The sequence below is a fragment of the Melospiza georgiana genome, chromosome 15, assembly GCF_028018845.1.
Source record: "Melospiza georgiana isolate bMelGeo1 chromosome 15, bMelGeo1.pri, whole genome shotgun sequence".
Taxonomy (NCBI): domain Eukaryota; kingdom Metazoa; phylum Chordata; class Aves; order Passeriformes; family Passerellidae; genus Melospiza; species Melospiza georgiana.
Genome location: NC_080444.1, coordinates 424,657 through 452,557, shown reverse-complemented (window position 1 = coordinate 452,557; position 27,901 = coordinate 424,657). Strand labels below are relative to the sequence as shown.

The window sequence follows — 27,901 nt, the reverse complement described above, 5'->3', positions numbered from 1 at the left end:
ATGGCTCAGCAGCAGGCGCTGCGGTTCCGCGGCCCCGCGCCGCCGCCCAGCGCGGTGCTGCGGGGCCCCCCGCCCCTCCTGCGGCCGCCCCCGCCCTTCGGCATGATGCGGGGCCCTCCTCCGCCGCCCCGGCCCCCCTTCGGCCGGCCCCCCTTCGACCCCAGCATGCCCCCGATGCCGCCGCCGGGCGGGATCCCCCCGCCCATGGGGCCTCCGCACCTGCAGGTAAGGAATTCTCCTGGGCTGGTTAAGTGGATTCAGGGATTTTTTGTTTGTTTTCACACGTGGAAGTGTCCAGCTCTGGGCCCCTCAGTTTCAGGAAGCGCAGGGAGTGTTTCCAGAGAAGGGCAGTAAAGCTGGTGGAGAGTCTGGAGTACAAGTCTGATGAGAGCAGCTGAGGGGTCTAGGGGGGCTCAGCCTGGACAGAAAGGGGCTCAGGGTGATGCTGGAGTCCCCATCCCTGGAGGTGTCCAGGGAACAATGGGACGTGGCACTCAGTGCTCTGGGCTGGGTGACAAGGTGGGCATTGGGCACAGGTTGCACTCAATGGGCTGGGAGCTCTTTTCCACTGGAATTGATTCTGTGATTGTGTGGAAATAGTATGAGAATGGAAATGGGTGAAGGAAACAACAAGGCAAGATGAGAACACAGGGCTCAGATGTGGTGTTACACACCACTGCATACCCGTGGTGTGCAAATACAGCTTCTGCTCAGCTCCTCTGCTGCTAAACTGATGGATGCTTTAAGGTCTTGTGTCTGATTTTCTGAGGCCTGAACAGTTTGCAAGGGACGGCACCTTTGTGAATGAGAAATGGATTGTTTTAATTGCCTTGTGCTGATATTTGATTGCTTTGTAGGGGTGCCTTCCCATTAGGGCAGTGTAAGTGCTGTGTGGGCCGTGGGCAGGCTGATGAGCTGAATGGTCCCAAATGCCATTATGGATTAAATCCACTATTTTAATTGCAGTTTGGAGAACCAAGCAGAGTTACTTTGGATCCCAGGCCTGGCTGTGGGTGTCTCCTGTGTCTGATGCCCACCCAGGGTGTGCTGCTGCTCCCAGCTGTCACACGGGCCGTGAGCTGTGCAGCTCCTCAGCAGCACCAGCCGTGGCTGGGTGTGTGAGCTGGGCTGGCACTGAGCTCTGCCCAGGGCTGGCTGCACTCCCTGCCCCGTGCCCAGCCAGACGAGATGGTGACAGCCCCTGGTCACAATGGGAGGAGCTGTGCTCAGGGCTCAGGCTGTGCTGGGACCCTGGTTGCACACCTGGCACCAAATGCCCGCGCGGATTTACTCCTGGAGGGGGGAAAGGAGATGTAACAGGTGGAAGATGGGATTCTTCATACAGCTGTAACAGCAAGAAAGAGGAAGCTCATGGTGAAGCAGGTGCAGGAGCTGTTGGGGAGGAACAAGGGAGAGAGAATGCAGGTTGCACTTGAATTGAGGGCTTTTTTTGTTTGTGTAGAATGCCATCCACGCACTCTTGGCTTCCTTTTCTAGTAGTATTTAATGCAAACAATTGTTACTAGTTTGGTATGTGATTTAAAGAGCAGTTTAAAACACCGATCTCAGGGCAGCTCCCCAGAGAGGCCAAGGACGTGGCAGCACTGGCAGCTGTCAGGGATGCAGCTGCAGTTGTGGGTGCAGCTGGTCACCGGGCCACCCCCTCCCTGTGGCACAGGAGCCCCGGGTGTCCCAGTGCCAGGGCCTGGGGTGACACTCGGAGCTGGAGTGAGGGGGACAATTAGGGCAGCTGTTGGTGTTTGCAGAGTAAGCCAGAGAACTCTGTGAGCTCTGGCATCTGTTTTACAGGAAAGTGTTCACTGTACTTGTTGCATATAAGGAATTTCAAACAGTACAAGTAAATAAGTAAAATGAAAGAACTGAATGTACTTTGAATTACAAACAGGTGTTCAGGCCTTCAGGTAACTGTGTGCAGGACAGGTCAGGATTTCTTATCATGCAATAATGAACATGTAATTTCACCATATTTTTGTTTCAATTGGCCCTAGCTAGAATTTTAGTTAGTGGGAAATTTAGGAGTGTAATGGATTTTAATTAAGCCCACTGCTCAGCTGTACTGGCAAACTGGATGCCTACTTGTAATTTAGGTTTTTTTAACATATCTTTCCTGGGAGGGTCATTGAGTTTCTGGGATATTTGGTTCACAGATGGTGATGTCTGAGCAGCAGCTATTTGGGAACAGCTCTTCCATTCTTTCTCTTCCTTCCATTGAAGTATTTTCTCCTTTCCAGGAGAGGACTCTGAGACTTTGAGCACGTTTCTGTTCATTCCACCTTTTTTAGGTGCCTGGATATTTGTGTCTCAGAAGTGATGGCTTCAGCTGTTCTGCCATGGGTGGGGGGCTGGCTGGAAGTACATTCCCTGATCTGGGAGCACTGGATTGTTAGGGAAGCTTCCAAGCCTGGCACAGCTGTCCTTACTGTTGTTGTAGTGTGTGCTATTTCTCTAAGAAAGGAAAATTGCTTGATATTATATTTTTGTTATCATTATCATCATTATTGTTATTATATGCCTTTAGAGACCACCATTTATGCCTCCTCCCATGGGTAGCATGCCACCACCTCCTGGTATGATGTTCCCTCCAGGAATGCCGCCGGTGTCTGCGCCGGGAACACCAGCCATGCCCCCAGCTGAGGAGATCTGGGTGGAGAACAAAACTCCGGACGGGAAGGTGAGCTGGGTGCCGTGCCAGGAGCCCGGGGCGGGGTCGGGGTGCCCTGGTGGCTGTCGTGCAGCGAGCTGTGGCTCACAGGGCTGCTCTCCCCAGGTCTATTTCTACAACGCCCGCACGCGCGAGTCGGCGTGGAGCAAACCGGACGGCGTCAAGGTCATCCAGCAGTCAGAGCTGACGCCCATGCTGGCAGCCCAGGCCCAGGCCGTGGGGGCCTCCACCCCCACCACCAGCAGCCCTGCATCTGCAGCGTCTCCATCCACCTCCTCCAGCACGCAGTCGTCCACCACCTCCACCACCACCACGGCCACCTCAGTGTCCCAGACCAACTCCAGTGAGTACCTGGGCGTGTCTCGGCCTCGCCGCGGTGGGAGCTGGTGGTGGGGTCGCTGCATGGGGAACTGCTGCAGCAAAGCATGGGTATTCGGGACAAAGTTGTTTCAGCATGGAGTGTGAATTTAAAGTACAGTGTTTAGTCCAGAAGAACCTTGCATGCAAATTTCTTTCTCCCCGGTCTCAGAGAATTCTTCAGGTCTTTGTATATTTTTCTTCTGCTGTTATCACATCATCTCAGAGCTATTACACATCTGTTTCCTTTTGACTACAGATAGAGCTTAATTGTTTTTAAAAGTGTTTCACAAGAAATGTTGATCTGAGGTAGGAGTTTAGTTGCAGCAATTTCCTCGTTTCCTCCACGGCATCTGTTCCTGTAGGCTGGGTTTCAGAGCTGCTGCTCTGTGAGCATTGGTTGGTTACAGAATAGAGTTTCTTTGTTGCATTAGTTTTATTAGCATTACTCCTCTGCCTAAGCCTTCTCAATTCCTATTTTCTAGAGTTCCACAAAGAGGAAAAAGAAAGTTCTTGGAGGCATTTTTGTTCATTTGTGACCTTTGAATGATAGTCTGGAGATTATTGCTGCTTCCATGGACGGAGCCTTTGCTTGTAGGGGTTTTCCAAGTAAGGAAAGGGGACTGAATGATGCAGCATGCACATAAATGCATGGCTGTGCACACACCAGCGTGGTTTGCACTGCCCTTTGGCACGTGTGTGCTGCCCAGGTGCCTCAGTGTGGCATAGAGGTGTGTGTTAAGTTCTGAGGGTCTGTTTGCTGTGAGCAAGGTCAGTCCCCGTGCCCAGAGCCAGGTGAGCAGGGCGAGGAGCAGCTCAGAGAGTGTCCTGTCTTGCATGCAGGGCTACAGACAGACGGCATTGGTGCTGAGCAGGAATCTGGCGCTGGACATTGGGTGTTGTAGCTGCACTGGCTCAGAGGTGTGCACTGAGCCAGGCCAGAGAGTGTGCAGGAGGTGAATTGTTCCAGCTCCTGCTGTGGGGTAGAGTTGCATCCTCTGGAATTCATCTTTTTCCTGTAACAGGCAAGACAAGTCAGCTGAACTCACCATTTAACCCGAACTTCAGAATCCGTGTGTAAAAGGGAGTCAGATTTAGGTAAACCTTCAATTCTGCTTTCATTAAGGCTGGAGGAAGCACACGTCACTAGAGCAGCAGAGAACTTGTATTGCTCAAGGCATTTTAGGGCTTCTGTTTAATTTGAAGGGTAACTCAGAATGATGTTAATTCACTGTGTTGAACTATGGTCTGCTCTAATTGTTGTGCTGAGTAACAAGCCAGGTGGGAGGTCAGTGTCAGCTCCTGACCCAGTGGCAGGCTGGGGAGAGCTAGCCGTGCTTTGGGGGCAGCACTTTATGCATCTTCTCTGAAGCTGAATTTCCTGATGTTGAATGCTGACACTGTTCCACTTCTACCTGTTCTATCTGCTAAACTTTGTCTTTGCTTCCAAGAACTGTTACTGTTGGTGTCTGTGCCTAGGTGATGAAATTTTATAATTTAAAATAATTTTATAACTCTTAGACTTGACCTGTAAAAAAACCCTGGGACTTCTGGCTGAGCTTCATTCTTGCCTTGTACTGATTTGACCTAGGTCTTACAAATCACATACTGACTGTCTGCTCTGTTTCCCTAAATGTTAGGCACTGCTGAGAACTTTCACCCTTTCTGAAACGCTTATCAAAAAATCAAAAATCATTATTTAAATATGCTAATGCTGGTATATTGCTTGGAATGTTTCTGGTAGTAATAGAAAATGCACGATGTGCCCATTGGAATATGGCTGTAAATTGGTGTGGTTTCTTTATTTTTTTTTCTTTTTCCCTTCACCTCCGCACCAAGTCTTACAGAGTGAGTTTACAAGTTTAAGCAGACTTGTCTCAAGTTCCTGTTGGCCTGTGCTCTGAGACTGTTTGCTCCCAATTAAAACAATTTGAAATTGAAACCAGTCATGCTGCAAGGATTATAGAACTGAATGCCAGTTGTGTGTTTTCCAGCTGGGAGGCATTGAAGACTAAGAAAGTTCTTGCAGCTCTTGAAGAAAAGTATTTTCCTTTTCTTTACTTATTTACACAATTTTATTGCTATTTTCCTGCTCTGGGGGTGCAGCCCAGCATAGTTTAAGGCAGACTGGTGTCATGCACATGCTGCTGCTGTTAAAAGCAGAGCCTGTGTTCGTGTAATGCAAGGACAGCCTGTTGCCATTGGAAACTTACTGCAATGTTCTGTTTCTGTGAACAGAATAGAACCTCATTTCTGCCCGTGTTTGTCCTTTAATACAGCCCTGCTTCTGCTGTAGAGACATGTTAAGTGCAAAGAATGGGACAAATTGAAATTGGAAATTGACTTTCTTTGTGAATATTTAATGTTCCAGAGAAGGCAAAGTATTTTTTGTCCAGGAGTGTCTTCCTGCTGGTTATATCTGAGCATAGCTGCTGTGTACCGGGAAACAGAGCGCCAGTATGTTTGCAGCAGTATATTGCAGTGTCTAAGATACAAGGTGTTCTTTGTGTTTTTTTATCAGCACCTACCACACAAGACCAGACCCCGAGTTCGGGTGTTTCAGTTGCCACACCATCAGTCAGTGTTTCAACCTCTGCTCCTTCTGCTACACCTGTGCAGACTGTACCCCAGCCAGTCCCACAGACATTGCCTCCTGCAGTTCCTCATGCAGTACCTCAACCAACTGCAGCAATTCCTGCTTTTCCACCAGTAATGGTACCTCCATTTCGTGTCCCCCTTCCTGGCATGCCTATTCCACTTCCAGGTAAATTGGCAAACTGTAATTGTCTTGTCTGCTACATGTCCATGTTGTCAGTTGTTTGCACTCATGTGTCCACTGTGTACAGAACTTGCCTGGATCCTCTCCTCAGAGTATCTCTGAAAGAATTCAGGGTTAGCAGACAGACTTTTTAATTAACAAAGAACATATCTTTTTGAGCACTATATTTTACTAATTGCAATATTGCTTTAATTTTTTTCTACTTACTTGATTTAGACCCGAAGTCTTGTGCATAAATATTCACTAGGACATGGATGAGCAGGAAGAATTGCCATGGAAATCATGACCCCAGTGATATCAGGTGTTCCTAGTTCTCTTAGGCTGCAGACATTGGGTAGGATGCTGAGTGTTGAGGTGTGACCTGAGGACCATAATGAGGCATTTAGGGTGCTAGTGTGCTGTTATTCACAGGCTTTAGGTTTAAAGAACATAGAGAAGGAATCTTAGATGTCAGCACACTTCTTCTGGATATATCATAGTTTCTTAAATTTTTATGAAGTACTTAAATACCTAAGGAAGGAATTTTAGGCTGACAAAATGTTGGACTCGCAGCCTGTAGTTGTTGCAGAGGCCTCCCAGGAGATCACTAATGACACTTAGCACTTACACACCACCTTTCATTTCATAGATACCACTGAGTTCCTGTTCTGATAAAAAATTGATGTGTTTCAGTGTGCAGTGGCACTAAGCATACACCAGGAACTGATGATTGTGTGTTGCAGAGGGAGGTAGGAGAGTGCAGTTGTATTAGATCGAAGTTGGTTTCAGATTTAAAAAGACAAAAGAAGCAGCTCTGAGCAGCATCTTCATATTTCTGCCTCTGTACAAGCTGAGTGAGGTGGCTTTGCTGCTGTCCTAATGCAGCCACCCAGTGCGTGTGGAGGGAGGCCCTCACCTCCCCACTGAATTGCATGGATGAAAAGTAACCCTTCAGAAAAGTAGCCCTTCACTCCTTTGATGAGAGAAAAAAAGCCTGAAAGCAGTTAAAGTGCTGACTAGAAGAGAGCACCAGCTTTTAGCTGCCTCTGCTTTTAGAATAGTCTTCTAAAATAACTGGGCAAAGCTACTTTAATCTGTATTGGCCTGAAAAAGAAATTGCAGTGTAGTACTCTTTGGATTAAACCAGGAAACAAATACTATTCTGAATGTGATATTCCAGGCTGAACAACAAATGAATCAAGGGTAGGAGAAAGAAGTCTCTCTATTGATGAGGTTTGCAGGAATAATAAAAACAGTTAAGCCTCAAAGATGATCAGCTGAGTACTCTCAACTGCCATTTCTAACCTTGCCAGCAAGGGACCAGCATGGAATAAAGGGCCCTTACACACTGTGAGGGATATGATCTATGCAGGTGTGACCTGTGGGGTAAAATGGGATGGTCAGGACAGTGTAGAAATGTGCCAGTGGAAATGGAGATCCTGAGTGTGTGCCCACAATGGGCTTTATTGTGAGCTCTCACTCAAAAAAGTTTTGGGAGTAGTGCAGTACAGGAGCAAAGACAGAGTAGGAACATCAATCTCCTGAAACTCATTTTTGAAAGTTATTTTTTTCAGCACTTCCCTGGTAAGAGGTCTTTGCTCTGACCAGTTCTTCCTGTGAGCTGGGCTGCAGGTGGAACCCATAGCATGCAGGAAGGACTCCTGGCAGCAAAGTGCTGCTTCCAGTAATGGGTCTGATTTATCAGTTTGCTTAGTTACAGAATGAAATCTGTCAGCTTCTTTCAGCTAATTTTGGCTTGAGTTGGTTGGGATGGTTTCTAAGCACTGTTAAAGAAAAGGAAAGCTGTAAAATATTTTACAATAACAAGAAACAGAAGAGAAGCCAAATCATTCAAAACAGTATCAGGTGAAGTCAGAAGGTGATATGAAGGTCAGGCTGTAGATGTTTGGGGTTTTCAACACCAGGTATGATACCAGCCAGAGGATTTGAAGTCACAGGGACAGAGCTGAACAATACCAATGTCAGGTGATTTCAAAGTTAATCTCTGTATTAAACTGTAGTAAGAAGGAGAAATGGAAGAGTTTGTTAGTGATATCTCAGATCTTAAAAAGTAAGTCTGCTTTCTCTCAATTCCAATGTTTTAAGTCAGTTTTATGTTTGGGAATGACCTTGGCAGCAGAAACAGCTTGGGTGTTTGCTCAGTCTAATCTGTGCTGCAGCATCCCTAACTCCAGCAATCCCCAGATAGTGTTATTTGTACTGACTCATGTTGGAGACATGCTGTAACTTCCTTAACAAAACGAATTTTCAGGTCCATTGTCAAGTATATAACATGACCACCCTTGCAGTTTAGGCAAACACTTCAATTAGTGCTGTTTGAGTCAATGTTTTCATGTCTCAGTTCAATACTTTTAAATAGAAAACTAGTTGCAATTCTCTCATTGAAATTATTTTTAAAAAACATTACAATTCTGTCTTCTCACAAATTTATTTTCAAATAATTGGCAGTATTTATGTATGCTCTGCATACTAGATCTCTAATGACCAAATCCAGAAACTACTTTGGTTTAAACAGGGGTTTAATTTCACTTTCCACTGGAGCATTTCCCGCCTCACATGATGAATTTGAACTTTTGAAGGGAAGTGTTTCAGTTTCTGAGCATCCAGACTGGACTAGCCAGAGAGCACTTCTACAGTTGCCTTCTACACCCAGAATGGAGGTTTTGGAAATTCATTCTCCTCAGCCTTGTCCGATTTCCCACTGATTTTGATCTGATCAAAGAGGATGAGCTGCTCGCCTTTTTGTGCCTTTTTGTGTCATTTCTTACTCAGCTGGAGAGCTGACTAGTGCATGGTGCCACTCTTTCAGGGCGAGTTTTGGCTTTTAAAGCATTTTCAGCTCATGCCATTATTGATAATGAAAAATAAAGGAAATGTCCCTGACCTAGTGCAGCTCTGTGTACCTCTGTCTGCAGCTTCATTGCTTTGATTTCTTTTAGTCCCTCTCTTTCACCTGCAGCCTTGCTGCAGTGACCCTCCTACCCTCAGCTTTCCCTCTGGGTTGCACTTGGCTGTCCACCCTGCCCTGCTTTGCTGCTCTGACTAGTTCAGACCTGTCCTTCTCCTCTTACTCTGCTCTCTAGCTGCAGCAGCAGACTGGGAACCTCAAAGCCCGTTGTGTTGTGCTGCTGCTCCCCACAGGTCTGTCCCAGCAGAGGCTGCCTGTGCAAGCAGCCCCATAGTGGGATATTTTCTTGTGGTGCTGCCCTACAAGGGGAGCCGCATTATCCCTTGGATGAACTTAAACCCCTGAGTCTTCATTGAAATACGTTTTTTCTTTTTAATGACATCCCAATAACTTGCCAAGCAGCTGGTTTAACATAGGCAGAGACTGTTGCTGCAGGTTAAAATTAGTTTTATATTTGATCTGGCATAAAACATTGAAGCAAAAGTAATTTCCATTTTCTTGCTGGAAGGCTTCTTCTCTGCCAGCTGCAAATGGCATTCCAAATTGTGGCAGGAAGTCTGTAGCAGCCCGTGGTAGCTGACGTCCCATGGCAGCTTTCCAACATGCTTCCTATCCATTTTGCAGGTGTAGCAATGATGCAAATAGTCAGCTGCCCGTATGTAAAGACAGTCGCTACCACCAAGACCGGTAATTTCCAAACCCATCCTAGTTCGTTTTGTCTGTAAGTTGGCATGGTAGTGAATGTGGTTGTTTCTTTTATTTCTTTATTTGCTTCCCCACTTCAATGATTACATATACTTTATTTTCAAAACCAGTATAAATGAAATATCGTATTTGGTCAGGAGATAACTTCCCCAAATAACTGTTAGTGTCAGCTTATTCTGTACCCAAACTCTGTACAGTTTTCTGTAACCATTGAGTTCTGTAATGACTGTGACTCTCATGCCCATACTTAGTTCCTAGTTTCTTGTGTGGATTTTTGTTTTCCTGCTCCACATGTGCAGTGGCTGGCTGTGCTCGCATGTTGTGTGCGTGTCTGTGTGTCTGAGTGTGAACTTTCATATTTCAATTGTGGATTTATGAATACTCACTCGCTGAAAACACGTTATGGCAGTGTGTAATGTGTGATTTCCATTATTTAAAGTGAGACTTCCTCAGTGTTAAAGGCTCAAATTTATGAAGTTCCAATCCTATCCAATTGGTTGTTCTAGAACTTGTCATTCCAAATCTATTCATTATCCTCAGTTTGTTGGGATGAGTGGAGAGATAATGGGACACTGCAGCATTCTGGCTTTCTTATCTTTGGATATTTACTTGCCATTTTGCTTTAGGATTTCAATAAAATGTTGGTTTTTTTCAATCAGTATTAAACAAACCCAACAATCTGATGCTGTTTCATTCTCATCAGGTTTTATCCAAGGCTATGAATTAATGCCAGTATTTAAGATTTATCAGAATTCTGTTCTATGTTCTATGGCTCAAATTCAATCCAATCTTGCCTTTTTTAAGAGCAATAGGAGTATCTTGTACACCAGCAGCATAATTAAGCTGTGGAGTACACTTAACCCAAATTATTTGCTGCAGGCATTCTGATAAAGACTTTTCTAATAAATAGAGAACCTTATTTTAAAATAATAGAATGAATGCCTAAAAGCTAACAAGCTTTGTGCTTTGCAGAATTAAACAAATTAATTAAAATCCAATTTGCCTGGGAGTGGGCATTACTGATTGCAGAACACAGGAAAGAAATTTGGTAACAATGCCTTGCTTTCCAATTGAACTTTGAAAACAATCCTTGTGTTTCTTTCTGCGGGTTGGACATTTGTGAGTTAAGTCAGTGCCGCGCTAGGTGTTGGTGCTCAGGCCCTGCCCTGGCACTCACTGTGCCCTTTGCTTGTTGCTTGTTCCCTGCCAGGAGTGCTGCCGGGCATGGCGCCCCCCATCGTGCCCATGATCCACCCGCAGGTGGCCATCGCCGCCTCGCCCGCCTCCCTGGCCGGAGCCGCCGTCTCCGAGTGGACAGAGTACAAGACCGCCGACGGAAAGACCTACTACTACAACAACAGGACTCTGGAGTCCACATGGGAGAAGCCCCAGGAGCTGAAGGACAAAGGTACTTTGGGGTTTTTTACTACAGCTTTGTACTGGGAGCGTGGCTCACACCGCCACTGGTCGTGTTGGAAGGTGTGAGTGGGTGTATTTCTAATCCCTGATCTCCCTTAAGAATACTTTGGAGTTCTGATTATAAGGATCCATATGAGGTGGTCTTCAGTCTGAAAGTTGCAGCGTGTTTCCAACTGTACTGTAAGAATGTTTGGTTCTAGAGTTGCTCCCAAATCTTGTGCCTAGGGCCAGTGCACGTTCCTGTGCCAGCAGAAAGTGAGTACCTCCTCTGCACACGTTGGAGAAGGTTCCAGTTGCAGACAGAAAGTGAGGGGAATTGAGGGGAAAAGTCAGTCATACCAAGGGCTGTAGACTAGGACAAAATGAAGATCATTGTGTTGAATTTCAGGTCTTTAAAAAATAAATATAAAGTATATAAAGATAAAGTATAAATAGATTTGGAGTATGAAGTAAAATAATGTCACCTCCCCGTGTCCGCATCTCTACATCGTGTTCATGTAAATGCACGTTAGATCCATGGGTGGATACAATTGCTCTTGTATAATAAATAAGGAGGAAGGGGAAAATGTCCTGTGGCTCTTACTCAGTTCATAAAGTGTTTTAAGAAAGCAAATCCAAACAGTTGTGCCTTTTATTGTCTCCTGAATTTTTAGTTACAAGAAGTCTTTGTTTAGACAAATGCAGGACACTTACACTGCTGGTTCAATTAATGCCCATCTTCCTAAAGAATCAGGTTAAATAGTAGGTCTTTTTACTGAGATGACAGTATCTGAGACAGCAAATACTAATTTTGCTGAGAGAAGATTATATGTTCTATACTTTTTGTAAATTAAAAAATTGTGTACTTAGAAATTCCCAGGTGGTTCTGCATTGATTTTTATGTTTTTGTCCGCAACATTTAAAATGTGAAAGTGGTCTTCAGTGTTCACTGTTGGTTGAGAATTATTATTGGTTTAGCATTTCTGTTAGTACCCTCTAGCCAGCCTTTTAGTGTAATAGCTGCATCATGATATTTCATTTTCCAGTACCAAGTAGTATCTTGGCACAGGAGATAACTACAACTTCATAAGCAGACACTGTAAAGCCCAAAAGAGACAGAAAGTGGTGAGAATATATTGAAAAGAAGGTTTGGGTTCATATTGTATTTAAAAATTATACCGATAAAAATAAAATTGTTATGGTTCTATAGTTGTTTCTTAATAATGCTCAAGAAGACTCTTACCTTTATTTAGAAAAAATGGAGGAGAAGGTCAAAGAGCCAATTAAAGAACCCTCAGAGGAGCCTTTACCAATGGAGACAGAAGAAGAAGAGTCTAAAGAAGAACCTATAAAAGAACTGATAAAGGAGGTAAAAGGCCTTGAACCCAAAAGCCAGTCTGAAGTCTCACATCCCTCAGCTGTGGCTGCATCTTAGCCCAGGCAGGTTGTCAGGAGCCATGGTTAGTGATTCAAGTTCTTAAATTCCTGAGGGGATTTGAAAGCCTCCATTTTTGGATTCAGATTTTTCTTTCTTCTGTTAATGTCTTTACATAAGGAAAAATTAACATTCAAAAGAAACATATATAATATGTCAATTAAGAAGTTAGAGCATGGGAGAGAGGTTAGCTTATTACACAGATGTGGTGTAATAAGCTAACCTCTGACTGATTTTGTGGTACTCAGAAAATTGAACTTGTCCTGAATGTTTGAAATACTTAATATTTCATAGTTTTTTCTCTATTTCTTTTGCTTCATTATTTTTAGCAGTTTGACACAAAGCTCACATGTTCACCCTGTGCTGTAACTGCTAAGTTTAGGCTGTTAGGAGCACGTGTCCTAGAAAGGGCTGTAGTGTTTCCAGTAAACAAAAGTAACTTTTCCTTTTGGAGGCATATTGCTGTGCTAAACAGCATAGTTTTTGAGGATACTAAAGGGTGTTTAAATAAAAATTAAAGCTTTTATCCTGATTTCTGTGAACTTCAATGTAGTTTAATAGGCAAAACCACAGAATTCAGTTACTGGGTTTTGCTGCCAAGCCGCCCTGTTTATTTCTGAGGTAGTTACCAGTTTGCTGATTTCTGCTACAGAGGTTATTTCAGGTTTTCACTCTTTCCTACTGTGTGTCTCATTATCAAGCTAACTAATTTTACGAATAAATGAAAATTCCTTTGTCCGAAAATGCACCCTTACCCCTGTATCCAGGCCCTCCTAGATTTCCAGGATTCATACAGATCTAGGAAGTTATTTAAGTAAGGTTTTGTCAAAGTCAAAAGTTAATTAAAAGCTTAGAGGTTTTGGAGTTTAGATTTTTGGAATAGCAGCTGCTGTTGCGATTCCAGTGCTTCTGTTCTAGGCATGGATGAAGTGTCATTTTGAGCTGCTTGTCAGCATGGTTTCAGTAAAACAAGTTGGTTACTGTGTAATAAATAGCCAGTTGTCATTGCCTGATCCTCAAACCTGTTTTTTCCTTGAGGAGCCAAAAGAGGAAGAAATGACAGAGGAAGAGAAGGCAGCTCAGAAGGCCAAGCCAGTGGCCACCACCCCCATTCCAGGCACCCCATGGTAGGTAGCTGCTGCTGTGGGACTGGCATGGCTGTTGCTGGGGAGTTAGAGCAAGTGGCAGTGTGTGGAGAGCGTGCTCTTAGTGTGCTGCATTTTTAATATCTCAGTTTCAAATCCAATCACTGCATTTTCAAATCTGGCAGCAGAGAAAAGCAGCAGTTCAGGGTCAGAGCTGGGCAGCAGCAATGTCTGGCAGTTGTGCAGTCAGTGGGAGCTGGGTCTGTGTGTGACCGTGGTGCTGCAGGCTGTGTGCACACAGCAGGGCCCTGTGGGTAAGGGTAACCCAAGCCTTCCTTCCCATCCCCAGGTGCGTGGTGTGGACTGGTGATGAACGTGTGTTCTTCTACAACCCCACCACACGGCTCTCCATGTGGGACCGACCCGACGACCTCATCGGAAGAGCTGATGTGGACAAAATCATTCAAGAACCTCCTCACAAAAAGGGAATGGACGAAGGAAAAAAACTTAGTAAGAGCAGTCTTATTGCCTTCTTTGGAAGCATAAATACAACTTAATACTTTGCTTTCCAAAGCTTGTAACCTTTAAATAAGTGACAGAAATGTAAAGATCTACTGAAAAGGTGTATAAATGTGAAATGCAGATTATGGAGCCTTTTTGAGAAAAGATAGCCTGTTGGAGAAAGTAGATACTAACAAACTTAATTGTTTTGCTAAATGCCAACAGGTTGAAAAATCCCCACAGTTTTTATTGACTAAAAAAGGGATTGTGTTTGTTTTATAAGAAAGAGACCAGAAAAGATTAATCATAATGTACGAACGGCCTCTCACAGAAGATGAGTTAACTTTGAGATCATCAGTTCGAAAAGAGTTTGGAAATAGCTGCTGAGAGAGAGAGAGCATTCAAAAGGCAGCTGAGATGAGATTTCTCTCTGGCCTGAGTTCTAGGAAATGGTCCTGGGATGGCATGTTGGCTTTGTAGTTAGAGGAGAGCAAAGTGCAGGTAATCAGGTAGATCCAAGTGTGCTTCATTAGACTGTTAAGCCTGAGTTGTTTTCCCCTAAAAATAAGAGCTCAGTGTTTGTCATTTTGAATTTCAAGTTGGCCAAAGTCCACTGGTCCTGTCCCCAGATTCCCATAGTGTGACTCTGACAGTGACTGAGAACCACGTGTCTTCTCCCTTTGTCAGAACACAATTGCTGCACATGTTGTCCTTGGTTTGTGCATGAGGTTTCACTCATAAGTATAAAAATTTTCATCAATATAAAACCTAAAGTCTTACTGAAATCTGTTACAGTTAGAGAAGAGCATGAAGCTGCAGAGGAAGCAAATGAAGATGAGCCTATTAAAATAAAAAAGCGCAAGTAAGTTTTTGCTTTTTCAATACCAAGTGATCTGTGTGGTAAAATAACTGAAGTTTGCTACTTGAGCCATGTATGTTGTGTCCAGCAGAGTATAATTGGAATGGAGAGGTGAAAATTGGTGAAAAGAGTCATCAGCTTTCTGTTGCTCAGCAGATCAGGTATTTGATATTTTCCTGAGATAGCTGAAACCTGTGCAGAGAGTAAATAGCATGTGTTTTGGAAGTTGAAATGGAAATAGCGCTGAAGTTACTTGGAATACCTTGGCTCCTGAGCGCTGGGTGTGAAACTATTCATGTCCACCTCTGAGAATGGCTTTTATGGATTGTAAGCCTGTTCTTCTGGTATGATCAGTGATATCTGCCCTGGCCTGATGTGGTTCAGGTTCTGACCTTTAGGGCTGACATTTTACTTCTCAACTTACACTTTGTTTTTTTTTTCAGGAAAGATGATATTAAAGACATTGATTCTGAGAAGGAGGCTGCTATGGAGGCTGAGATTAAAGCTGCTCGAGAGAGAGCCATTGTCCCGCTGGAGGCTCGGATGAAGCAGTTCAAGGACATGCTGCTGGAAAGAGGGGTCAGCAACCTGTGTGTGTGGGAGGGAGAGGGAGGCTCAGATCAGAGCCGTGTGTGTGTGTGAGAGGGAGGCTCAGATAAGAACTCTGTGTGTGTGTGAGGAGGGAGAGAGGGAGGCTCAGATCAGAGCTGTGTGTGTGTGTTTGTGTGTGTGTGAGAGGGAGAGAGGGAGGCTCAGATCAGAACTGTGTGTGAGAGGGAGAGAGGGAGGCTCATGCAGAGCCTCCTGAGTTCTTGGTGAATTCCAAACCTGTGGCACTTTGTCTGTGGAAACAATCTCATCCTTCCTCTGATCAATGAATTGTCTTGGTACAGAACTCCAGATTTCAAAGAAACTTACAATTACAGCAAAGATTTTGTAACTGAAATGACAGAGTCAAGACAGATAATTTCCTCCCCCCTCCTCCTGTTTTCCCCCCAAATTAAGTAATTACATAAGTGGAAATTGACATTGAAGAGGAATAGGACACACAGAGTGGACACGTCCTTAATGTTTTTGGAAATGTTCTACTGAGAAAAGCAGCAACTCTCACTCTAGTCTGTACAGACTTATCCTTAAATGGGAGACTCTTTGTTTTTAGTTAACTAAAGAAATGTACTTGATGCCAATCAATTTTGATAAATTAAACTAGTTGAGTATAAATTTGGATAGTAACTGAAAAATGGAAGTGGTTCCAGCTGCCTATGGAACACAGCTTCTCAAGGCTTTCTTTCAATATACATTTTATTTTTAATGTCACTCAGCAGTAGTGTGTATTATTCTTTAGAAGTTTGCAGAGGAAATTGATGTTGAAACTTTCTGAGACAGCCTCTGTCATCCATTAGTGATGAGAACTGCAGGATGAGTTTGGTTCCCTCTTTTCATCACATCTTAGTGTTTTCAAGGAAAACTCTACAACTTCTGTATAGTTTGTATATTCATCTTCATTTAATTAAAGGTCTCTGCCTTTTCAACATGGGAGAAAGAGCTGCACAAGATTGTTTTTGATCCTCGTTACTTGCTGCTCAACCCAAAAGAAAGGAAACAGGTAAAAAAGTTAAATTCACTTCCCATCCAGACACAGCTGCTACAGGTTTATCTGAATCCTCAGTCTTTGTTTCTGCAAACCTTTCAGACTAATAAGTGCTGCAAGGGATTTTTATCATGATTAGGGTTTGCCTGGAAATGGAAGAAACCAGCAAGGGAAAGTGTTGATAGTTGCTTTGTTTCCTGTGGTTGGAAGGTCTCGTATTTTGACACAGTTGAAGTTGTATGTCTACAGAGCACTGCTGAAACCTGAATGAAATAGTGAGAGTCATCAGTATCTTGTCAAAGTATTGGCATAATAAGTAATCTAGCTATTTTCTTTTTAAAAAGCGTTTGAGGGGAAATCTAAAGTGCATTTTTATTGTTCAGCAAGTTCTCACTTCAGCAGCTTTTCTTCAAGTGAATGTAGGGAAATGGAAAGCTTCAAGAACTTGGGAAGTGTCTGAAACATGGGACCCAGGAAAATGTTAACTGGAATGTGTAAGGAACTTCTTCCCAGGTCTCAGATGGTGTGTTAGGTACAGCACCCTGCATGTGCAGCAGCTTGGATCAATTCCATATGGAAATGCAAAGTGTCTCTAAGATTTCTGCCTCCTCTGTGTTGATTTTGTGGTGAGAGGAAAGGAAACGAGCGAAGGAAAGAAGTGGGACTTTTCCTCCCTTATCCCTAGAGCTTCTGTGTATCACTTGTGTGTTTGCTGTGGGTGACTGGTGTTTCTGTAGGTGTTTGATCAGTATGTGAAAACCCGAGCAGAGGAAGAGCGCAAGGAGAAGAAAAATAAAATAATGCAGGCCAAGGAGGATTTCAAGAAAATGATGGAAGAAGCAAAGATTAACCCAAGGTAGGAGTTTCTTTGTGGTTCATGTGCATAAGCTCTACTAGGATGCAGTGTGTTGGGTGGTATTGGGTTGATTAATCTTTTCAAAACGGGCAAAGAGGAGAAAAATCATGAGATAATGTTGAAATCTTCCTTTGTTTGCTTGTCACCTAATCCATTAAAAAATAGAACTTAGGATTGACATATTTCAAGTTGAAGAAATACCCAGCATGCTCCCTGGATTGTGAGAACCTCCTCGGATCCACCTCAAGTTTCTTTAATAACCTAGTTTCTTCTTAATAAGTCTTTGAGAAGTACTAGGGAGATTTTTTGGGTTTGGAGGGGGCTGAAGGGATGTTTTTCTTATTACAAACTATGTGAATGATGATATGATAAAATGTTCTGGTTGCTTTAATAGAGCACTGATTACACCCCCCTCACATTCAGACCACTGGCAGCAGTAAGAGCGAGGGGGTGGCGGTGAATGTACATTCAAGATTTCACTGCTGGCATTATTTGTTTCACAGCTTCCGCACATAGAGGTCATGAGATTCATGCTTATGTCACCAGATAAGCTCCAAACTGTCCTCTTTCAGCATCTCTTGGCTCATCTGGCATTAATTCTTTCCCAGTGAAATAACAGCTCATTTGTTTCACTTCAACTCAGTTTTTTTCAGTGACTCACTTTGGAAATTTGGTGACGGTGCTGTGGTAACTTTTGAATTGCTTCAGATCTGACTAATAACTCAGTAGTAGGCTGGAGGCATGGAAATGCCTTAAGAAGCAGTTATGTTAGCTTTAATATCCTCAGCTTTCAGCATATCTTCAGTATGTCGTGTTGGGACTCATTCTTTACCTGATTATGGGCTGGGGTGGGAAAGAGAATTCCAGCTGAAATACTGTCTTGTTTAATCTTATCCTTTGTCTTCTGGTTTCAGTGTTTGTCTAAAGATATTGCTGTACTTCTGTGAGTGCCAGACTGATTTTTTATCATCTATCTCAGTCCAACATGCTCAAGAGTTTGTGTTCCACTTCACTTGAGCAGCTCTTGTTCTTCAATCTAGCTGTACATTCACTTTCTAATCCTTTTGAATAAGCTACCAAATTCTCTTCTTGTTTCAATTTACCCTACAGCAACAGTAGGCTGGATTTTCCAAGTCTAATTATTTCCATGCTGTGATGAAAACATTCGTATGATTATAAGTGTCTCACGTATTCTTGGGGCCAGATTTGCATCAGAGCTTGGAAAAAGCACAGTAGTGATTTTTTTCCGAGGTAAGTGGCAGTAATGTACCTACTGCACAGGTTGGAATCTGGCCCTGGAGGTGAGAGAATGGTCAGGGAAACGCTGTGGGATGAGGGGTTGAAAGCCCAGTGTTGCTGCCTCTGCCCAGAGTGTTTGAAGGGGTTTCAGCCCTGTTGGTTTTAGCTCAGGCTCTGCAATGTGCACTGCAGGGGGAAGAGCTGGTACAGCCAGTGTTCTCTGGGGACTCCTGCCAAAGGCTGGCTTTCTTGGTGAACTCTTAGCATGGTTTGGCTGCAAGTGAATGCACCTGAGATTTTCGGTTTCACAGCTGTGAAATACCTGGACAGACTGGTGGCTGAACTGCTAACCCACAGAAAAGAAAAGAAGAGTTTTGTAGACAACTGAGATTTTTTTTCGTTTCTTCTCCTTGGTTGCGCTGTAGTCTCTCTCTACACCTGCCCCTTCTGCAGGTGGCTGTATCTGAACAAACCAACCCACCCTTGTAAGTCTCTGATAAACACCTCTTGTGTGAGTGCTGACTCTTTTTATAGAGTTCATTGGTCCAGCAGCTCTATAGTGAGACCATAGGATTTGCCTTTTGGGTTTTTGTCTGTTGTGCTCTGGCATGTATTGCAGCAGAGAAAATACCTCCCTGCTGAACCTGCCTCACAGCCCAGACAGCTCTGCCAAATGAGTTCACTTGCCATTTTGTTGCAGAACTACTTTTAGTGAATTTGCAGCCAAGCATGCTAAAGACTCGAGGTTCAAGGCAATTGAAAAGATGAAAGATCGAGAGGCCTTGTTTAATGAGTTTATCACAGCGGCAAGAAAGAAGGAGAAGGAAGACTCGAAGACCAGAGGAGAGAAGGTAAGGGGACTCTTGAGTTCCAGCAGTGTGAGTGGTGTGAGTGAGATGGGACAGAGCCAGTGCTTGGCTTCCCTGAGCCTTCCCCAAGACACAGGCCTGCACTTTCCTAGAGCTGTTACAGCCAAACACTTCAGGAGTGTCCCCCTGGTCTTTCTGAACAATTTCAAGTTTGCGGTTTACTAACTTTTAGAATATTTAGAACTGAATTGTGTTTACCTGTGAAGCTGAGTTTGCTTAAGCACTAGTTTCTTTAATTCACCCAAGCAGTAACATTATCTTCTTAACTGAAGTAATGCTTAATTTTTTTTTTTATTAAGTTCTTGATGCATGAAATGGCAAAGAAGTCTTACCCTGTTTGGCTGGAGCCCCAAAGCTGGTCATTACCTCTCTGTTCCCTCACTGGGGGCGGGCAGGACTTGCAGTTCCCTGAGGATAGTCTCTTCAAATTTCAAACAGTTCCTTTCCATCTCAAAGCAGGCACTGAGGGAGGGACTTACTAAGCTTTGAATAAGTAGATCTTATGTGTAAACTGCTGCTTATTAGATTTAAAGGTCAGCTTTTAGAGATTAATGAACTCCCAGTGTCACGTGCCTGCCCTGCCGGTGGTGGGGAGCAGCTCTCCCCCGTGGGGACGGGACTTCAGACAGGGCCACCAAAACCTGGGGTCACCAAAACCTGGGGCCACTTACTGCCACGTCCCTGTGTGTGTGAGAGTGGAGAAGGTCACCTCTGAAGGCCAATCATTTTGGACATGTGCAAGTCTGCTATTTTCATTATGTAATGTGAAGTTATTGCAGGTTTCCCTGCCTGGAATGCTTGCAGGAGAGAGAAAGGCTGGGGGACAGGTCAGATTTGGGGACAGTTTGATTCTTTGAGAAGTGTATTTTTAAAATCTGAGTGACCTGGTATAATTTGATTCTGTACTTGATTTTCTCAAACATTGCCTTATCGCTACTGTTTTCCATAAATGATTGTGCTTTCAGAGGGGAACTGATGTAGTTCAAGACTAGAATTTACATACTGCAGTTTGATTGTGAATATGGAATTTTAAAGCATTTTTGCATCTTAATAGTGCAGTTGAAGACTTTAAAGAATGAATACTAGTTTTGTTGTTGCATGATTGTTCTAAAGTTGAAAAGTTAAAAGAAGAGATTGTATTTGTTTGCTTTAAATAATGTTTTTTTTTTCTCCAAAAGCCTTTTGTAACCATTTTATGTATTCTGTTTTATAACAAGTGGATAGACTTACAGTTATGTGCTGTGCGGCCTGTCAATCAGTTCAGTCTGACAGCTGTCAATCACTGACACGCAAATATTATGGGATTCCCTAGTGAGGAAAGCATTGGTATCTCTGTGTGGTGACTTTAGCCTCCCGCAGTTCCGGTACTTTACATTTTTTTAGTTTTTTTCCTTGTGAAGTGATGAGACTTGTACCTGCAATGTGTTAACTGCCAAAAAAAAAAAGACTTCTAAATACACCTGAAATGTTTTCAGCCTTATTTTCCTTTGACTTTGAAAGTGCTTAAAACATAAAAGAAAATTTAAGGCATTTAACCTGAAGCTTTCTCAGTCTGTCCAAAATCTTTACTTAGGGATAATCGACTGTACAGAAATCTTTAACGTAAGGGTTTTAGATTTTATATATATAATGTTTGATTATGGCTTATGGGATGGGGATGGAAGAGCCAGCTTCTCCAATGGCTAGTTTTATTCCTGTGCCTGATTTCAGTGAGTAAATCCCATTTTCAGTGAGTAAGATCCATGCCATCCCATGCTTCTCAGATGGCAGAGAGGAGTAGCAGGGGGTTAAGGATATCAGGGTGCCCTAGCTGCTCCTTGTGCCGTGTCCCTGGGGTGAGCTGTGTGAGCTGTCCCAGGTGACACAGCCTGGCTGGCTGTTGGGCTGCAGGTGCCCTGCCCCTCGTGCTGGTGGCTGTCCCCAGCCCAGAGCTCTGGTGACACTCCGCTTGGTCGAGCAGTCCCTGTGTGCAGACACATGAAATCACCATCCACAGCTGGCATCTGAAAACATTACTCCTTGGTGAGATGCTTCAGACTCAATTATTTGAGACATTTTCATCTTTTTAAAATTTAAAATGAGCTGGCAACACCTGTGCATTGTACAGGGCACCCGAGTGAAGTGAAAACTGCTTTAGAGCCCCAAGGCGTGAAGTGCCATTGTTATCCCTGGGAGGGAATTGGCTGTGCCCTCCTGTCTCCTGCCCAGTGGGAGCTGGCAAGGCTGCAGCTGGTCCCACTGCCCCCTGCACAGCTGGGCAGGAGCTCCAGGGGATTCAGGGAGTGAGGGCTCTGTTGGCAGCCCCACAGCTGGGCACAGGTGCCACGGGCAGCTCCCACAGGAGCATCTTCCTGCAGCCCCTGGTGGTGGCCTCAGGTGGAGCTGTGTGTGGCACCTGGTCCAGGTGCTCCTCGGTGTGGCACCTCATCCTCTGGAATACACACACGGGTGGTTTGAGCAAGAGCTTGGGGATACCCTTACCTTAGAGACTTCTGTAGTAACAGCTGGGAACTGTTCGGTTTCTAACAAATATTTCAAATGCCATGGCTTAGAAAGCTTCATATTTTGAAACTGCATGCATGTTTTATGATGTTTTGAAACAACGTTCGTAATTTTAGAATGAATAAACAGTTTGCCTAGCATTTTGTTGAGCTCCTTTAAGATAAAGCAGTAGTGCTGTAGCTGTAGCACAACATCCCACTGGCACTAAGGGGCTGGTTTCTGATCTCTGCTTTACTGTCTTAGTCTCCTTTGGTATAGTAAAGAAAGCCTATAGAGCCTTTTATGTTTATATGTTAATATTTTGAAGAACTAAAATTATTGGTGGGCAAGGTTGCAGAATGTTGGTGCTGATCTTCATTCCATTCTTGCATTCTGAGCACAAACTGAGCACGTTTTAGAGGAAAAGGATGTGCCAGGTCTCTGGCAAGCTGGAGCCTGCTCTGTCCATCTGCTCCCTTCCCTGAGGAACCTCAGTGCTCTGCAGCTAAACTGCTTCTCCTGGTTTCCCTTTTTTAAGGGATGGGGAGGGGAGATAAGTAGCAAGTAACAGCAGTCCTCCTCCTGGATTTTGGGTTTTCAGTCGATGTGCCATAAAGCTGTGTTGGGTTTGTGGCCCGGCAGGGTGTGGGGTGCTGTGGAGGCAGAACCCTTTGCCCCAGCCCCTCACCTCTGCTTTGGGAGGCTGAAAGGCCAGCCAGCTTGCCACGAGTGCATGGTGACCCAAGAGCTCAAGTGCAGCAGGAGCTGCGAGATCACCTTGCCCAGAAATCAAGCTATCTAATAAAGGCTGCTGGTTCTGGGACGTTGGATGAAAGCGTGTTGCTAGTTGTATTGAAATAAAACCTGCTCTGATGGATCCTCTGCCAGCCCTTGCAGTGGCTGTTGCTACCGACAGAAACATGACATGCCATTTCCAACTAAAAAAGTAGACTAAAACATTTTCTTTCAATTGTGTTGTAAATGTGCATGTCCATCCTAAATATAGTTTACTTAATTGCCATACGTGCATAATTCTTTATTGGTTACATCCATCTTAAGACATCAGTCTTTGTTCGCAGATCCAAGCATTTACTTCTGCTAATTGTACACCTGAAGGATGAATCCATAAGCACCTGATTCCTCTAGAACCTTGTTTCAAGCTGCATGGCTTCTGGAGTGCTGATAGGCAAAATGCTATCATGCAGCAACAGTAACTTGTTAATTTGACATAGAAAAAAGCTAAAAAACAAGCTTAAATTGGAGTAAAATAATAAAGAGTGTATTGGTGGATCATTCTTTATAGAGTTCATCTTAGATGTAGCAGATGGTGTAAATGTATCTGCTTTGGCAAAATTGTCTCAAGGAACAGTGAATTTGGGCTGCAGTTATGACTAAATTCATAGTTTTGGTGATTGCTTTAAATTGCAATGGTATGTAATGTTAATGTGATCCCTCTGATGAAGGTAAGTTGATTCCTTTTGTCATAAGAGCAAACTGAGGAATATTAAGGTGTCTTTCTCAAGTGTTGTCTTTCTGTTTCTGTCTGTATAACAGATCAAAATGGACTTCTTTGAGCTGCTGGCAAACCACCACCTGGATAGTCAGTCTCGCTGGAGCAAAGTGAAGGACAAAGTGGAGACTGACCCACGGTACAAGGCAGTGGACAGCTCCTCACAGAGGGAGGACCTGTTCAAGCAGTACATTGAGAAAATAGCCAAGGTGGGCAGGGAGCACGGGTTGCGGGTGTGCTGAAGGTAGACTGCTCTGTGCTGAAGAGAATTCCATACCAGAGCTGCTGTAGGAGTACCCCAGAATAGCAGCTTGGAACTTAGAAGTTCTGTCCTTGGTGGGATGTTTGTGGGATCTGTGTGCAGGCACACACATGATATCTGGGAAAGCTTATGCCTCAAAGATCCCTGTGAAATCACTGGTGGTAAAACTGCAGCAGATACAGACACCACATTGATTACTTCCTCCTAGGATGGGCTGCATTTCCTTTGCTGTGTTTTTCCCTGTCAGCTGAGCTTCCTTCAGGGATGTGTGTTCATACCAAGTTCCTTCAGTGCTGCTCCTTTCTTAATCCAATATTCCTGCCTTTCTCTTCCAGGCAGTTAATGGTTGAGAATGTAAAACTGGGCCAACAGACAGTGATCCCCTTGGCCTCCCTTATTCAGAATCTGTCACTGCACACTGCTCCTGGAATAGTTGATCTGTGACCAGATTTGTCTCTCCCCCAATGCTGTTACTCTGTAATGCTTCAGCCTGGCTCTTTAAGCAAAATTTTGTAATCATAGTACCCAAATCCCTTGAAAGTCTTTTGTTCTGAGCTTCCTTTAGTTTGATAGTCCTTTAATTCTCTTTCTAATGAGCAGTGTTGCTTTTCCTGAGACAAGGGTGTTGCTGCCTTGCAGAACCTGGATTCGGAGAAGGAGAAGGAGCTGGAGCGGCAGGCGCGCATCGAGGCGAGCCTGCGGGAGCGCGAGCGCGAGGTGCAGAAGGCGCGCTCGGAGCAGACCAAGGAGATCGACCGCGAGCGGGAGCAGCACAAGCGGGAGGAGGCCATCCAGAACTTCAAAGCGCTGCTCTCAGACATGGTGAGGCACTGACAGCCGCCTCGGCTCCTCAGGGCAGGCTGAGCTGCTGCCTGCTCCCTCTCAAAGCCTCTGGGCCCTTGGAGTTCAGCTCCAAAGAAGTGAAATCCCACTGAGAGTTTTGCCTTGGTTGGAAGACAAAGCTGTGCATTTAGAGGTCTCATGCAGAGGGTGCTCTCCCGGCTGGAAACAGGGCTCTGGAAACTCTGCAGAGCTCCTGGTGTCTCTGGAAATAATGATCTCCAGGCTGCCTTTCCAAGCACTCTGGTGAATGCAGAGTGTTACAGGAAGGAAAGGAGGGTGCTTGGGTTTTCTGGTTTTGGGAATGCTCAGCTGGGTCAGTGGGACATCTCCATCTGCTCTGAACCAGTGCAGAGGGATTCCTTCTGCCACTGCCTGTTCAGTGTGTGTGGGGAACCTGCTACAGTCTCTTCTTAAAAGCCGAGGGTCTCTGTTTTATTTCAACCTTAACTTCAAACGAGATTAAAAAATAAGCATTATTATCAGTGAGCTGTGGAAAAGCTGGCTTAAAGCAAATCATGTTTGTCTCAGGTGCGTTCCTCAGATGTGTCCTGGTCTGACACCAGGAGGACCCTGCGCAAAGATCACCGCTGGGAGTCGGGGTCCCTGCTCGAGAGAGAGGAGAAGGAGAAGCTCTTTAATGAACACATTGAGGCACTTACCAAAAAGAAGAGGGAACATTTCAGGCAACTTCTGGATGAAACTTCAGCGGTGAGAGCTGTTGATGTTCAAGTTGACAATCTTTGCAGCCCACTGGCATTTCTCTTTTCCTGTTTTTCTGTCCCACAGTCTGATTGGTTTGCTTTTATTTCCAGGGCCTTTTTGCTGCATTGCTCTCTTTTCTCCTTCATAGCAAAATTTGTGCCTTACATTTCCTTACCTGTTTATCTGGAGTTTTACTTTGATTGAACATATAGTTAATTTGCATATAAACTTTGAATCAGTGATCTTTTAATCTTCTTTTTATTTCTTCAGTACTGAGTTATTTGGTACTCTTCACTGTCTGACTTCTTCAGATATGCAGGGTGTTTGCCTTAATGGCCACCAGTGTGGTCTTACCCAGTTCACCTGTTCTGATGTTCTCCTGCTGAACCTGGACTTTTACTCTGCTCATGCTGTGGAATGCATCCCTGATTCTGTGCATTGGGGTTTTAGTGAGGTTTCCTCTTTTTTAGTTGTCTGCCAGCTTCAGGCAGCTTTCATTTAAACTGGAGGTTTTAACCTGATTTTTAATGCATTAGTTATTTTAGTTTAGAGGCAAGCTTTCTGCAGGTAATTTTTAATGTACTAGAAAAAGACTTTGGAAAGTAAATGATATTTGGAGGACTGTGATCTGAAAATGCCGTCTCAAAATGTGAAAGAAGAGTCGCTATGTAAAATCAACTCATTTTAGAAATACATCTGTAATAGGATAAGTAATGAGAACCCAGCAAGTTCATCATTGGACTTGGGATATATTTAAAGGCTTCAGAGGTTAGTAGTGTTTGCATTCCTTATTCATAGAGTCTAATTTACTTTTAATTTAACTGTTTTTGCTTATTTTGAAAGATAACCTTAACATCAACATGGAAGGAAGTGAAAAAAATCATTAAAGAAGATCCAAGGTGCATTAAGTTCTCTTCGAGCGACAGGGTGAGCGGTTTGCATTGCTCTTGCCAACTTCCAGTCTGGTGCAGGGTACAGAGAAGTGACTTGGGGGTTGCTGCAATGGGTTCAGCTCTGTGTGGACACAGGTGTTAGTAATTAAATATTAAATAAGATTAAAAATGTAGAAGGTAAGGAAAAGTATAATTAACATGTAATTGCTGCTGGTGTTCAGTGTGTTCAGTTGCAGAAAGTACTGGAGCTGCACCCAGTGATTGGTGTTTATCCTTGGTCTTTCAGAAAAAGCAGAGGGAGTTTGAGGAGTACATCCGAGACAAATACATCACTGCCAAAGCCGACTTCCGGACGCTGCTCAAAGAGACCAAATTCATCACTTACAGGTGGGCACTGCCATGCTAGTGCAGGACGTGGCTTTTATTCTGCTTTGCCATCCAAACAGCAGCAAACTGATGTCTGTTTTTTCCTAGTTGATGTCTGCTGCCAAAATCTTTAATGGTGCTTAATTAGCACAGCACCAGTGTAGGCAACGAGCCTGTGTGTTCTGTGCCCGGAGCACTGCTCCGTGCCCAGTCCCCAGCTGATGTGACATCCTCCTTGCTCAGGGGATGGCCCAGCCCTGCACCCTGTCCGTGGGGCAGCTTCCCCAGGGCTCCCTGCCTCCAGCCCGCTGCAGTGCTGTTCTCACCCTTGCTTTCAGATCCAAAAAGCTGATCCAGGAGTCGGATCAGCACCTGAAGGACGTGGAGAAGATCCTGCAGAACGACAAGCGGTACCTGGTGCTGGACTGCGTGCCCGAGGAGCGGCGCAAGCTGATCGTGTCCTACGTGGATGACCTGGACCGGCGCGGGCCGCCGCCGCCGCCCACGGCCTCCGAGCCCACGCGCAGAACCACCAAATAGCCTCCGAGTGCTCCTCGCCACGGGTGTCTGGTAAATCCAAACGCTTGCATGAGCCATCCGTCAGGTTACACACATCCATCGCCGTGAATATATTCAAACATCTGAGGAGCAGAGGCAGAAGCAGCTTTAGTGAACGTAGAATGATCTCTGGGGGGAAAACCAACCACAAAAACTCACATTAAAAATATTTATGAGTTAATTGGAGCATGAGTGACAAATCCCAAGGTGTGGGCTGTCTGGTGGCTGTGGGTCTCAGAGTGGTGTGTGTGTGAGGTGTGAGTCTGGCACCTGGGGCTTTCCTCTCAGCAGTGTCCTCCGCGTGAGCCCCAAGGGTGACGGTGTTGCCGTTTGAGCGTGTCCTGCACGAGTGCCACCAGCTGCCTCCTGGTGCCCGCAGCCTGGGCAGGAGGAGGTGACACGCTTACATTGCTGATCACTGGCAGCCCACTCTGGGAGCCCCAGGCCCAGCTCTCTGCTCCCACCCTTGGGAATGGAACTAAATCTGCTAGAGCCAGGGTTAGAGCTGAGTGGAGAGCAGGGACTTGGAGACCAGACCAGGTTTAGTCACAGGCTGCTCTGTTCCTGCCCCCAGCCATTGATTTGCAGCAGTCAGGTTGCTCTGCCCAAGTGAAGTTCTGTCTAATGAGTTTTGCTCGAAGCTGGAAATCCCAGAGGTGACCGAGCAGGCCAGGACGGTTGTATAAATACATTTTTATTTACGATAAAGTGATCTTTACATACTTCTGGATTAGACTGTGCATACCCCCTCTGGGCAATTCTTGTAAACTATACTCCTGTTTTGAATGTTAAACTTGTGTTTCTAAAGTTTAATTTTGAAATGTTGGGATTGTTCAGTTTATGTATTTGAACTACAATAAACCAACCCTTTTTATATATGGATTGTACAGGCCTAATCCCAATTTGTGTTGGATTTTGTTGGATTTGTGAATTTCTGAGTAAAGCAAATGACTGAAGTGATACTGCCTACATTCTTGGCTGTGCTGGGCAGAACAGGGCCTGTGGCACTGAGCAGTGTGGG

The 27,901-nt window shown here is 44.6% G+C and overlaps 1 protein-coding gene across 3 annotated transcripts; it reads left to right on the top strand.

Annotated features, from left to right (window-relative positions):
* On the top strand, positions 1-27,760 carry TCERG1 (transcription elongation regulator 1). Of its 3 annotated transcripts, none has more exons than XM_058034548.1 (20): positions 1-225; positions 2,540-2,692; positions 2,789-3,026; positions 5,562-5,804; positions 9,352-9,414; positions 10,643-10,840; positions 12,084-12,199; positions 13,307-13,392; positions 13,700-13,860; positions 14,647-14,713; positions 15,154-15,289; positions 16,227-16,316; positions 17,039-17,157; positions 19,097-19,247; positions 23,301-23,465; positions 24,158-24,340; positions 24,890-25,069; positions 25,907-25,990; positions 26,243-26,343; positions 26,661-27,760. In XM_058034548.1, the coding sequence occupies exons 1-20, from the start codon at positions 1-3 to the stop codon at positions 26,860-26,862; spliced, it is 2,961 nt and encodes a 986-aa protein (XP_057890531.1). In that variant the 3' UTR covers positions 26,863-27,760. The 3 variants fall into 3 exon arrangements, with proteins under 3 accessions (XP_057890531.1, XP_057890530.1, XP_057890532.1); XM_058034547.1 differs by having other exon boundaries at positions 13,304-13,392; XM_058034549.1 differs by lacking the exon at positions 9,352-9,414 and having other exon boundaries at positions 13,304-13,392.
* The last annotated feature ends 141 nt before the right edge of the window (positions 27,761-27,901 follow it).

Excerpts from the sequence above, each read along its gene's own strand:
- TCERG1 (XM_058034547.1), top strand. The coding sequence starts at position 1 with ATGGCTCAGCAGCAGGCGCTGCGGTTCCGCGGCCCCGCGCCGCCGCCC. Across the intron at positions 9,415-10,642 it reads AGTCGCTACCACCAAGACCG|GAGTGCTGCCGGGCATGGCG; the intron begins GTAATTTCCAAA and ends GTTCCCTGCCAG. Across the intron at positions 13,861-14,646 it reads GGACGAAGGAAAAAAACTTA|TTAGAGAAGAGCATGAAGCT; the intron begins GTAAGAGCAGTC and ends AATCTGTTACAG.